At 52.1% G+C, this 12,973-nt stretch overlaps 1 protein-coding gene across 1 annotated transcript in view; it reads left to right on the top strand.

The window, feature by feature from the left end:
* The first annotated feature begins 2,162 nt into the window (after positions 1 to 2,162).
* The window catches only part of LOC116954710 (uncharacterized), a 58,458-nt gene continuing 47,647 nt past the window's right edge, over positions 2,163 to 12,973 (top strand). Inside the window, exons 1-4 of the mRNA XM_032975417.2 lie at positions 2,163 to 2,525; positions 10,541 to 10,726; positions 11,779 to 11,795; positions 12,379 to 12,408. Of these exons, the coding sequence (XP_032831308.1) occupies positions 2,447 to 2,525; positions 10,541 to 10,726; positions 11,779 to 11,795; positions 12,379 to 12,408 (312 nt within the window). The 5' untranslated portion in view covers positions 2,163 to 2,446. The remainder of the gene's footprint in view (positions 2,526 to 10,540; positions 10,727 to 11,778; positions 11,796 to 12,378; positions 12,409 to 12,973) is intronic.

The raw sequence follows: 12,973 nt of genomic DNA on the forward strand, positions 1-12,973 counted from the left end.
ATGGTCACGTGGTGTTCCATGGTCACGTGGTGTTCCATGGTACCGTGGTGTTTCATGGTCACGTGGTGTTTCATGGTACCGTGGTGTTTCATGGTAATGTGGTATTTCATGGTACCGTGGTATTTCATGGTACCGTGGTATTTCATGGGACCGTGGTGTTCCATGGTCACGTGTTGTTCCATGGTACCGTGGTGTTCCATGGTCACGTGGTGTTTCATGGTACCGTGGTATTTCATGGTACCGTGGTATTTCATGGTATCGTGGTATTTCATGGTACCGTGGTATTTCATGGGACCGTGGTGTTCCATGGTCACGTGGTGTTCCATGGTCACGTGGTGTTCCATGGTACCGTGGTGTTTCATGGTCACGTGGTGTTTCATGGTACCGTGGTGTTCCATGGTACCGTGGTGTTTCATGGTCACGTGGTGTTTCATGGTACCGTGGTGTTCTATGGTACCGTGGTGTTCCATGGTCACGTGGTGTTCCATGGTCACGTGGTGTTTCATGGTACCGTGGTATTTCATGGTACCGTGGTATTTCATGGGACCGTCGTGTTCCATGGCAGCGTGATGTTCCACGGTTTCGTTTGGTTACTAATTCTGGTTCCGTTACCTGTTCTGGTTTAGTGACTCGTTCTGGTTTTGTGATTCGATCTGATTTGGTTACCTGTTCTGGCTTGGTGACCTCTTCTGGTTTTGTGACTCGTTCCGGTTTGCAAGAGGCCGCTCCTCGCTGTGGCGTTGCCGGGTGCCGCGATCAGCGCCGCACCCGGCTGACCGCGGCCCTCTCGGTCAACAAAGTTCAAACTACTCCGAGGTCACACCGGGAGCGGCGAGCTGACCGAGTCTTGACAGCTCCACTCGAGGGGTGATCTTTGACAGAGGACATCGACATTTTTGTGGGTCTCGTCCCCGCCGGCTCTTATAACCTTCTCTGCACACAACCTCGTGGGTTCTCCATCGCTACAACAAAAATGTGCAATGGTAATAAACACACAGGGTTTGATTAAACAGAGTGATGTTGTAACTCAAGTAGCCCGTGCTTAATTTGCGTTGTCGATTATTTAGCTTCTAACAAAAAAAAGAGATCTGGCCACATCTCGCACGCCCAGGGGATACGGTGTGCACCCCTGGTTATAGAAGACGAACCACTGCTTTAAGCAAGGGGCTTACGTCCCTTGCTTTCGCCAAGCCACGAATGCCCTCGGCCGAGTTCTATCTCCAGCAGTTTAATATATATAGAGAGAGATAGAGAGCGAGAGCGGTGTTCGAATAACAAAAAAAATCGCCCGCAGTGTCTCTAGGGGTTGTTTCTAAATACTCGGTGGCGAGGTGGGGTGGGCATCGAGAACCACCCTCAACCCCACGTGGGTTTGCTTCGCTCCGGCCACGTGTCGATCCTCCCACCCACACCCACCAAACCACCCACCTACCCACCAACCCACCCACCAACCCACCCACCCACCAACCACCCACCCACTCACCCACCCACCCACCTACCCACCAAACCACCCACCCACCAAACCACCCACCTACCCACCAACCCACCCACCAACCAACCCACCCACCAACCATCCACCCACCCACCTACCCACCAAACCACCCACCTACCCACCAACCCACCCACCCACCCCATCGCCGCCTCTGCACCTGCGTGCATTGAGCAGCAGCGGTGGTGTGGGTGGTGGTGGTGGGGGGAGCGGTGGTGCAGCGGTTAGCGCGCTGCGCCACGAACCCGGCCACCCTAGTTCGATTCCCTGCTCACGGCCACCAGCACCAGCAGTGACGATTATCTGAACCGGCCCTGGGCCCACCTCCTAGGTGGACTCAGCCTCAAATGAGTACCTGGTGGCGTTGCTGGCCCACACACCCCCTCGTGTGCCACCGTGCCGGCCTTCATAGGTGGCTACTCGCTAACAGCACTTGCCCCAACAGTCTGTTACAGGCTACACGGCGGGTGGGGGGGGGGGTGTTTGGTGGGATAGGCGTTGGAGGGGGGAGGGTTCATCACCGCAGTGAGTGCCACCACCACCACTACCATCACCACCACCCTCTCTGCGGGTGTCGTCCGCTCGGATTACAAATTGGCGTGGGGGGAGCGCGCCTCCTCCACCACTCAGAGGCTCGGGGCGGAGCAGCATCGCCATAAAGGCGAAGGGGGCGGCATTCTTAAAGTCGTAAGCGATTGAAGCAGCGCGCCACAGCGTCTGCGAAGAGGGACTCGTCGACCGCTGCCAGTTTACCGTGGCAGTCCCCCCCCGTCCCGACCCCAATCACCACCTCCCGGTGGCGGCAGCAGCGTCAGGAGCGAACCCGTTAAACAATCCCTCTTCCCAGTGGGACTCTTTAATGCGCGCGTGAAATATTGAGGACGTCTGTGCAACACGGTCTCTGCTGCTGCTGCTGCGTGTCTGTGACCCCCTTTGTGTCGCTCACGCCTGAGCACGATGATCCCGAGGACCTTTTGGCTGCTGGCGGTGCAAGCGTTATTGGCCGCCACTGTGAGATGTCAAGACGATGCACCCCGTGAGTCGAACTTTGCATTGTTTATGGGTTTGCGCGTGCGTGTGCGTATCTTTGTGTGTCTGTGTGTGTGCTTCTGTTGGGAGATGTCACGCGTGCGTGTGTGTGTGCTTCTGTTGAGAGATGTCGTGCGGGCGTGTGTGTCTGTGTGCGTTCTTCTGTTGGGAGATGTCACGCGTGCGTGTGTGTGTGCTTCTGTTGAGAGATGTCGTGCGCGTGTGTGTCTGTGTGTTCTTCTGTTGGGAGATGTCGCGTGCGCGTGTGTGTCTGTGTGTTATTCTGTTCGGAGATGTCGCGCGCGTGTGTGTTCTTCTGTTGGAAGATGTCGTGCGCGTGTGTTCTTCTGTTGGAAGATGTCGTGTGTGTTCTTCTGTTGGAAGATATGTCGTGCGTGTGTGTGTGTGTTCTTCTGTTGAAAGATATGTCGTGCGCGTGTGTGTGTGTGTGTTCTTCTGTTGGAAGATATCACGTGCGCGTGTGTGTGGTCTTCTGTTGGAAGATGTCGTGCGCGTGTGTGTGTGTTTTCTGTTGGGATATGTCGCTTGGGTTGGCATGCGCCCACCGGTGTGGCTTGGCACAGATCGCCTGTTTATATATATTTTTTATTGTGGTTCTAGTAAGAGAAGCGAGTCCATTGAGACTGGGAGTTTTGAGTTTCGATTCGGAATGAACGCTGGAAGAATCGTCACGCTCGTTTCGTTATAACGGCAAAGGTGCGAATTATTATTCGTTTTTTTTGTTCTCCCTGCAAGACATAAATAGTTTTAACTTTCGCGATTTCAAAATAAAAGTTATTTGGATTTGATGGCGCGGTCATATGTGACGTGCACCTTGCTCCGCTGATAAACTTCGTATCAAGGCATTCAGCACTCTAGTTTACATTTAATTTATTTTTAAGCAATGGTCCCTTCTTAACAAAAACATATTTTGATTGAATGTGCGATTAATTATTTAACGCTTTGGGCATGACAGAACGCCTATAATAATGCATGATATCGGCTCGTGAGTGTCACGCGAGGCGTATTTGTTACCGATTTATAAACATTGGACACTTGTTGTTATTTCGGTTTGCCAACCGCCGCTCTACGTGAGCGAATAACCTCCAAAGCAAACACCAATTATACATCACACGAGTTTATACACTTTTAGCTATTTCGTATAGTTGTTTATGTATTTATATCAATATATTAATTCATTTAGTGTGACTTTCTTAGCTTTCCCATACACTCACGTCGGTGCAATTAAATTTGTTGCTGTAACTTTCTGACTCCCGTGGCCCTACTGGACACCTGTGAATCAAAAGAGCTTCATAGCTCATCGGATTCCTCGTCCGTTCCCAATCAAGGTCACGATTAGGATGAGCGCAATTATAGAATGCGCTCGAATTTTCCACCGTGGCGGCATCAACAATAAAGTTAATTACTCTGTGGTGCTTTCGGTAAAGTCACGTAATAATACAAAATAAAAGAATGATAAATTATTATGTCATTACGTATTATTATTAATTTTGTTTCATTATTTTTCTACCTACGTGACTTTACCGAAAGAACCAAAGAGTATCGATTCCTGCAGTCGGGAAAGCTTCAAATCAAAGTTAATTATATTTTGATCGTTTGATTCATCGCGATGCGCATGACTAATCGCAACACGACTAATCGGTAGGCTGTCTGCGGCGGGGTTAAAATTGTTGCGCTTAAGTCAATGCATGCCGTGTCCAACCGTACGGTTTGCTCCGTATTCTTGTACAGGGAAATTGTAAAACGTTTGTTCAATGTTGTTTCAATGTGATAAGCGGCTGTTATCATCGTGGAGATTCGGGCTATCTTCTGAACCCAGGAATTCAGCCGCGTTGTTGGGACGTGATGGTGTCTCTGATCATCGCTATTGCAGATGCACAATTGCCCTTCTGAAGACATCGCTGCCAAGCCATCACGGTTTACTCTGTATTCTTGTACAGGGAAATTGAGTGTTCAGGTCATTACGGCGTACAGCCGTTTCAGTACGGGCAACAAAATATAGGTTTTTGTTGTATATTTGTTGTTCTCGCTTGTGATGGGACTTTGTAGGATGAACGTTGAGATTTATATGGGGCACGGGGTGACCAATAAGTTCTGAATTGGTCTGTAATAATGTAGGGCACTGATAAGGGGTTGACAGGTATGTAGTGGTGAGTGTACGAGTGGTGAGTGTAGTGGTGGAGATTGTCTATTTGTTTGTGTTTCTCCCTTGTGGTGGGACTTTGTAGGATGAACGTTGAGATTTATAAGGGGCACGGGGTGACCAATAAGTTCTGAATTGGTCTGCAATAAGCTAGGGCACTGATAAGGGGTTGACCGCTGTGCCAATTGACCTGCGATTATTTGCTGAAGCAGCCATCGCAATCTCACCGCTCTATTAAATGTCGAACGGCCCTATTTTCGTGTTGCCTTTACAGCTCTGCGCAAGCGAGTTGTCTCACACACGGTCCAACCGCGTGGTCTCCCGTCCTCGTGTTCACCATCGCGCCCGACGTTTCTCATCAGATTTCCGAAGCTAATATTGGGATCGTCGACATGATCATCATCATCATCATCACCATCATCCTCCTCCTATCACAATTAAGTTCTCCACCGTAAGTGAACAACAATGCAGCGTTGCTCACTGGTACCCCACCACTGCAGTTCGGGGCAGTCGTGCCGAATGTTCCTCGCCGATGCTTCCCTGGTTCACCTCCGGCAGTTGTCCCCGACCCTTCCCTGCCTCACTGCCGATCGTCGTCTGTGGCTGACCGCTTGCAGACAACGAATATCGGCGCGTCCCACCTGGGTGATCCCACCGCGATAGGCGACGCGGATGTCTTCGGGGGTCGAGGAGTTGGTGGCGGAGTGGAATAGCGCACTGTGCTTCGAACCCGCCCACCCGAGTTGAATTTTCAGATCGCGGTCGACGTCAGTCAACCCTGGTGTGCAGGAGGTCGTGGGCTCGATCCCAAACCCTAACGCCTGCCTGCTGTCTATTTGGGGTTTGCGTGTCTCTCTCTCTCGTCATCATCACGGGGGCTAGGAGATGTTAACTACCTCGCCTGGTATACAGAAGGTCGTGGGCTCGATCCCAAACCCTGACGCCTGCTGTATATTTGGAGTTTGCGGTATCTCTCTCGCGTCATCATCACGGTGGCTAGGAGATGTTAACTACCTCGCCTGGTATACAGGAGGTCGTGGGATCGATCCCAAACCCTGACGCCTGCTGTATATTTGGAGTTTGCGGTGTCTATCTCTCTCTCGTCATCATAACGGTGGCTAGGAGATGTTAACTACCTCGCATGGTGTACAGGAGGTCGTGGGCTCGATCCCAAACCCTGACACCAGCTGTATATTTGGAGTTTGCGGTGTCTCTCTCTCTCGTTGTGATCGCGTGGATTTTTTTTTCTGAGCCCTGCGGGTTTTCCCCGCCACATTTCGAATCAACGTCACACGTTTAGAGTAATTGGCTGCTGCTATTAATTTCCAAATGATAAGCGACTTCGTTGAGCTATCATTTGTGATTTCCAGGTCGCTTCCGAAAGAAGAGCTACATAGCTAAGTGGGGCCTTACCGGGTAAAAAAAACCTACAATATGTTTTCATAGTTTTATACCTCAACTGGTCCTAGGTGCCCACACCCACTTACCCACGGCTTCACCAGCCTGCACTGACCAGCGTGGTAAAGTATGGTCAACTAAGCCACCATAACCAACACGGCACTGGGTAAGGCCTTCATACAGCGGTGGATTGACAAACGGCTGGAAGTTATGTTTTTTATTGATTTATTTATATTTTCAGATGTTGCTCATTTAATCTATGGTCCCCCAGGGATAGCATTGTCTCTGATCCGATGTAGAACGGCATCGTTAATGTAAGCCCAGCCGAGAGCCCCAATTGGGATCCAGAAGTCTCGTGTTTTTTTTGCAGGGAGACCTCTGCGCACTCTCTGTATTTTTCCATCGCACCGTACGTAGCCAACCGCGCTAATCGGAGGTGCTAATTGTAGCAGCTATCAAGTGCAGCCGCTTGTTGGCTGCTGGCCATCGAAAAAAAGTCGGGTCACCGCACCGCGCGCATTCAGGTTGCGCTTCCGCGGCCGTCTGGAACGTTCTTCCCACCGACATTCGGAAGCCGCTGAGAGCTACGCGATTTAAAATCGTCCTCTCGATTGACAAACTCATTTCTTCAGAACTGCCTCTTGTGCGTTTATTTTGTTGTCCCCCCCCCCCCGCCACACACATCGACTTCGATTAGCGCGGTTGGCTACGTAGGGTGCGAAAGAAGTTCAACGTACATACGTGCCAGCTCAGGGCTAGGGGTTGGGGGGGGGGGGTAGAGCCAGGTAAAGTGGCCTTGCTGGCGGTACCATTGGTGCGCTGTGCATGAACGGGGGCGATATTCGTGAGAACGCTCCCCCGGCCACTGGGATTCCGCTTCGAGAAATCGAGCGGTGAGAATTCGTGGTCGGTGGGCCCCCAACAACGCGCCGGAGGCTTTGCTTCGCAGCACTAATTGAAAACGTTATTCGTCTTCAATTGTTGGTTCATGGTCATCGTCTTCATCACTCGCGTCTCTTCAATCACCCACTATCGTCGTCATCATTGTCGTTATCGTCGTGGAAAACAAAAACCCATCGCTGTCAACCCATCACGGTTTAACCCCGTATTCTTGTGCAGGGAAATTGAGTTTTCAGGTCCATACGGCGGGTACAGCCGTTGCAAGACGGGCAACAAAAATGTGTTTTGTCTATTTGTTTGTGTTTCTCCCTTGTGATTCGACTTTGTAGGATGGAACTTTGAGATTTATAAGGGGCACGGGGCGACCAATAAGGTCTTAATTGGTCTGTAATAAGGTAGGGCACTGATCAGGGGTTGACAGATATGGTAATGTGTCACTACTACCATTATCCTCAGCATCATCATCCTCAGCAGCATCGATGTCGTTAGTATCATCAAACACACTTGTACTGCGCCCTTCGCCAGCCAGTCGGGGGGGGGGGGGACGGCGACATGACAGAGTTCTGACGCGCCCCGACAGGACATCCTTGGGGGGGGGGGAAGAGCTTTACAGCTCATCGGATTCCTCCTACGCCCTTCGTCCAGCGGTGGATAGACCAGGGCCTCCGTCGTTACGGACTGGTGAAGCGGACAGCAGTAGTCACGAGGGCAGAGAACAACGCCTCTCCCTGGCCACGTGGCGAATCGGGAAGCCCTCCAGGTCGAGCGGTGGCGTAAAACACTTTTGAGAGAACCAGGAGGGGGGGGGGGGGCAGAGAGGTGGCGAGTCGGGAGCGTTGGGGGGGGGCTGCCGGATTGATCGATCGGATCGACGATCGATCGATCAGCCGAGAGCGCGTTAGGATCCCTTTGTTTTGGGGGGGGGGGTATTGTGGGTGAGTGGAGGATCCAATTAATTGCCCCGGGCACGAGGTCAGAACGTTACAACAGCAAACAGGAAACACACATGACAGGAGTGCAAAGTATAGGGAATAATAGGTACTGCACATACATTGTGATGAGCATACATTATGTATGTTGATTAACTGTGAATAACCCAACCAATAATAGGTACTGCACATACATTGTGATGAGCATACATTATGTATGTTGATTAACTGTGAATAACCCAACCAATAATAGGTACTGCACATACATTGTGATGAGCATACATTATGTATGTTGATTAACTGTGAATAACTCAACCAATAATAGGGTACGGCATATTCCTAGATCGGCATGATCCACTGTAACTTATATGACTACGTTAACCCCTCTCTCTGTTCTTCGCACGTGATAGACCCACAGCGATGACATCACCATGGATTTCTTCACAATTCTGGCCGTCACCTGATGATGCTAGTTGCTGTTGTAATCACCAGCGAAACGTCACGGTAAATGTTGTGGGTTTCCTCTGCAACACAGCGGTGGTGCTGTACTAGTAACGAATTGGCACGCTTTGTTTACGTGACAAACCTTTACTAGTTGTGCTGTGTCGGCTGGTGGCGGGTTTAAAGACGCATTAATATTTACGCGATATAACCTCCCAATCTGTATTATGAATATTGGCCGCGAAAGCCTACGTGTTAAATTTAATGTTTTACTGTTACTAGTATTATTGCTGTCGTCAAATATAAAAGAGCTTTAAATGTGTACCCCATTGTAGAAAAGAGATTCACGAGGCCCTCAGTGACTTTTGTTGTTGCTCCGAAGCAAAGTCACCAGAAAGGCCGAAGTCTCTCCGCTTAATTCATAATCGGAATCTTTATTCATCCTGCGGTGAGGAATCCGCAAACTCCTCCAGGACCCCCCCCCCCCCCCCTGAAACGGTGTAGCAACTCGCCAGAGTAAAGCGTCAGCCATCGTGACGGTTGCTAACTTCTCACGAACTTTGGGCTTCTCATTTTCATCAACTCCAGTGGGATGATGGATTGAGTCACCACCCTCCCCTACGCCCCGCCCCGCCCCCACGAACCAGGATTTCAACTCACACACTTTTTTGATTTGCGAGTCAAATCTCTGCAACCGCAGCAGCAACGTGATTAGGTACAGCTGTCATAGTTATCATCTTGACCTTCGACCACCCCCCACCACCACCACCCCTTCCTCTTGCCCTCTCTGCCTCTTAAAAACAAAATTACGCAATCGCTCCGTATGCACGGTCCAACTTCTCGCGCACCGCACGCAGCCAAACCGTTGCTCGCTAACCCTCGATGCCGTGACCTCACCCCCGTCATTCGCACGGGGGTGAGGTCACCCCCGACGCGTCTTGAGCAACAAGACCCTCAAGAGCAATCACCGTTACGGTCACAGTTCTTGGGCATCGACGACCGCCGAGATTAGCAGCTTGCAGGCGCCGGGCACGAGCAGGCTGTGGCCGTGGTGGGTGGCTGGTTTGTTCGTGCCTTCGAACAGCGGTGGCATAGCCGCGAGTTGGCGCCCCCTCTTTGAATATCCCTCCCCCACGCCCGCTTCAAAGCCCGGTAGCTGGGCCCTTCCAGCCCGTGGGGGGGGGGGGGGGGGGTCCTTCGGTGTAGTTGCACCGCCTGCACTATTCTCGGTAGCAAGCCCAAACTTATCCGTGTGTTGCTTCGTAAGCCCGTGGGCCGCTGCGTAAATACAGGGTGCTTAAATATTTGTTTTAACACTTATATGGGACTATCGTTTCTAATGGGAAAAGAACGGATGATACACTGTAACATGATAACAAATGTAATGTTAATAGCTTCAAAAAGTCAAAGAGTCTCCCACTTGTTCGCCAGCGTTGTCAACACGTGGCCTGGAATCTTCTCCGAGTGATCTCCAGAGCCGGGAGGCGCTTTTCGTGTGGTGGTGTTGTTGTTGTTGCAAATTCGCAGAAGAGTTAAACATATTTTGAAGCAATCTGTATACGAGTCACCGGTGACCAATCTGAAACCATCGACCCGTTCCCGCTACATTAGTTGACAAACCCAGTTTAATAATCTATGCAGCTCCAAGAGATCTCCGTGTGAGTCTTCAGGATCTCTGCATCAGTCTATGGATCTCCGTGTGAGTCTCATGATCTTTGCATCAGTCTATGGATCTCCGTGTGAGTCTCAGGATCTCTGCATCAGTCTATGGATCTCCGTGTGAGTCCGTGACAGTGGTGCAGTGCGGTTGGCACAGGCCCTGGTGCAAGCATTGAAGTGCCAACCACCCTGCCCAGTGGTGCCCCACTCTAAGGGGCCTGAGTCCTATCCGGCCTGTGGGCTCCTCTTGTGCACTTGCACCGCCTGCCACCCCCTTCATAGCTACAACACTGGAGCAGGCCCTCGGCAGCATATCACTCTCGTGTGCGGTCTCTGGGTCTCGTGGTGGTGGTGGTGTGACCGTGGAGTTGTGTGACCCCCCCCCGGGGTCTCGTGGTGGTGGTGGTGTGACCGTGGCGTTGTGTGACCCCCCACCCCCCCCCCCCCGGGGTCCCGTGATGGTCGTGGTGTGACCGTGGCGTTGTGTGACGCTCCGCTCTCCTCTCCCGTTGTGCGTCACGGCGCGAGCAGTCGGGAGCTGTGAGGACGAGATCGGGCAGCTGCACGACAACAAGGACGTGTGGAAGTCCGAACCGTGCACCCTCTGCGTCTGCGACAATGGCAACATCTTGTGCGATGACCTCATCTGCGAGGACCTGATGGACTGCGCCAACCCCGTCATCCCCGAGGGGGAGTGCTGCCCCATCTGCGGCGACGGTAACTGCACCCGCCGACCCCTAACCCGCCCCCCACCCCCGCTCTCTCCCGTCACCGATGTGGGTTCTGCCATTTGACATGAGGCGGTGACAGGCCACCGTCACACGTTGTGTGGCCATGGTGCCAGCAGAGACACTTACTTGATGTCAAAATTCCGCTTTGTCCGACCCAGGAAGGCCTCGCTGAGTCTCAAGACTCCGGTGCTTTTTTTTTTGCAAGGGAGCCCTGGGGGAGAACGACGCAAATTGATCCTGAGCCCCTCTTTGTATTGCGCGTCCCACGATCCTGTGTTCCCTCCTGTATCGTGTGTTCCTTGATCTTGGTCTCCCAGCGAGATGCCTTCCAAGGCAGCGTTAGTCACCGCTCGTTAAATACTTATCATCACAGCCAGCCGCGAACCTCAATGACACCACGGGTTGGCATACACGCTCCTTATCCCGCTGATCGGGCTAGCGTTAGCACGCAGACAATTACGATGTGACTCCCGTAGCGCTTCTGGCAGGGTTTGCAGATCAGTTCCTGGGAGCGTCGCATCGGCATTTTGCTGCGCCTTCTCGATGAGTTTCAAGCGGTCGAGGACGTTTCTCCGCGCCGACAACGGTTAAAGCGGCCCAGGCAATTCCAAAATGAAAGGAAATGGGAACATCGGACGCAATGGTAACTTGCGGTGTAAGCGATCGGTCAAAGTCGTGTGCAAGCCACTCGGTATGCACGGCCATCGAGGCTGAACGCGCGTGACATCTGCTGGATCTTAAGAGCCGCATGGCTCACAGGGCTATACGTAATGAATGAAACTTGAAACTTGGATCTGCAATATAAATGTACGTTTGTCGAACCTTCGTCACACCGTACGTAGCCAACGGTGCTAGCCAGAGGTGCGGCGTATGTTTGAATGTTTAACTTATTTTGCACCATACCTAACCAACCGTGCCAATCGGAGGTGCGGTGTATGTGCGTGTGTCGAATATCTTTCGCACCGTACGTAGCCAACTGTGCCAATTATTCGTCTCCTTTTAGTCTGACACAGGTCTCTGCTTCTCTTTGTGTTTCAGAAAACGGAGCTGCCAAGGTACGTGATCCCCATGTGCGTCTGCCTGACGCAGCGCCCTTCTGCAATGCGCAGCATCCGAAAGATGCGCTCGAATGAAGGCCGCCGATTTGAGGGTGCCGCCCGTTGTTGAAGGATTACACAGCCACAGAGACCCGCAGAGATGCATAGAGACCCGTCGTAATACGCATAGAGACCCAAATATATTACATTAAAGGCAAGTTACTGGAGTGCGATTGTGGCCATGCAGCCCAAACTCTGGACCCAATCGAGTAAAAGAGGCACACAGAGACTCGTGGGGTTAAACACAAAGACCCATAGAGATACATACTCATCTATAGATACATAGATTGCCATAGAGATACACAGAGGCCAATAGAGATCCATAGCGATACGTTAAAGGCAAGCCCACGGTATTTTGATTTCGGCCACGCAGCTCAAACTATGGACAAAATCGTGAACCCACAGAGACACGAAGAGACACACGTAAGATATTGCACGCGCACATATCGTGCAAAAAAAACAACAAAAAGCCGCGTAATTCTTGCGCGGCCGGTTCCCTTCTAACCTCCGCCGACGTCTCTCGTGTCTTTTTGGGGCGCAGCTTCAACTCACGGAAGAGCCCAAGGTGGAGGTGAGAGCGGCGATCCTGGCTGGAGACGCCGGGCCGGGCCCTGCTGTCGGCCAGGCCGAGACCTGCAGGAGCAGCACATACCAGACCCCCCCCCCCCCCACCACTACCACCACGAATAGTTTCTCCCTCCCCCCCCCCCCCTCCACGAATAGTTTCTTCCCCCCCTCCACGAATAGTTTCTCCCTTCCCCCCCTCCACGAATACTCCTCCCCCCACGAAGTTTCTCTCTTCCCCCCCACCACGAATAGTTTCTCTCTTCTCCCCCCCACGAATAGTTCCCCCCCCCACGAATAGTTTCTCCCCCCCCCCACCCCCCACGAATAGTTTATCCCTTCTCCCCCCCACGAATAGTTCCCCCCCCACGAATAGTTTCTCCCCCCCCACCCCCCACGAATAGTTTATCCCTTCTCCCCCCCACGAATAGTCCCCCCCCCCAAAGAATAGTTTCTCCCTTCTCCCCCCATAATAGTTCCCCCCCCCCAAAGAATAGTTTCTCCCCCCCACCCCCCACGAATAATTTCTCCCTTCTCCCACCCCCCTACAAATAGTTTCTCCCCCCCCACCC

The sequence above is a fragment of the Petromyzon marinus genome, chromosome 56, assembly GCF_048934315.1.
Source record: "Petromyzon marinus isolate PM22_M1 ecotype Great Lakes invasive population chromosome 56, UKy_Petmar_22M1.pri1.0, whole genome shotgun sequence".
Lineage (NCBI taxonomy): Eukaryota > Metazoa > Chordata > Hyperoartia > Petromyzontiformes > Petromyzontidae > Petromyzon > Petromyzon marinus.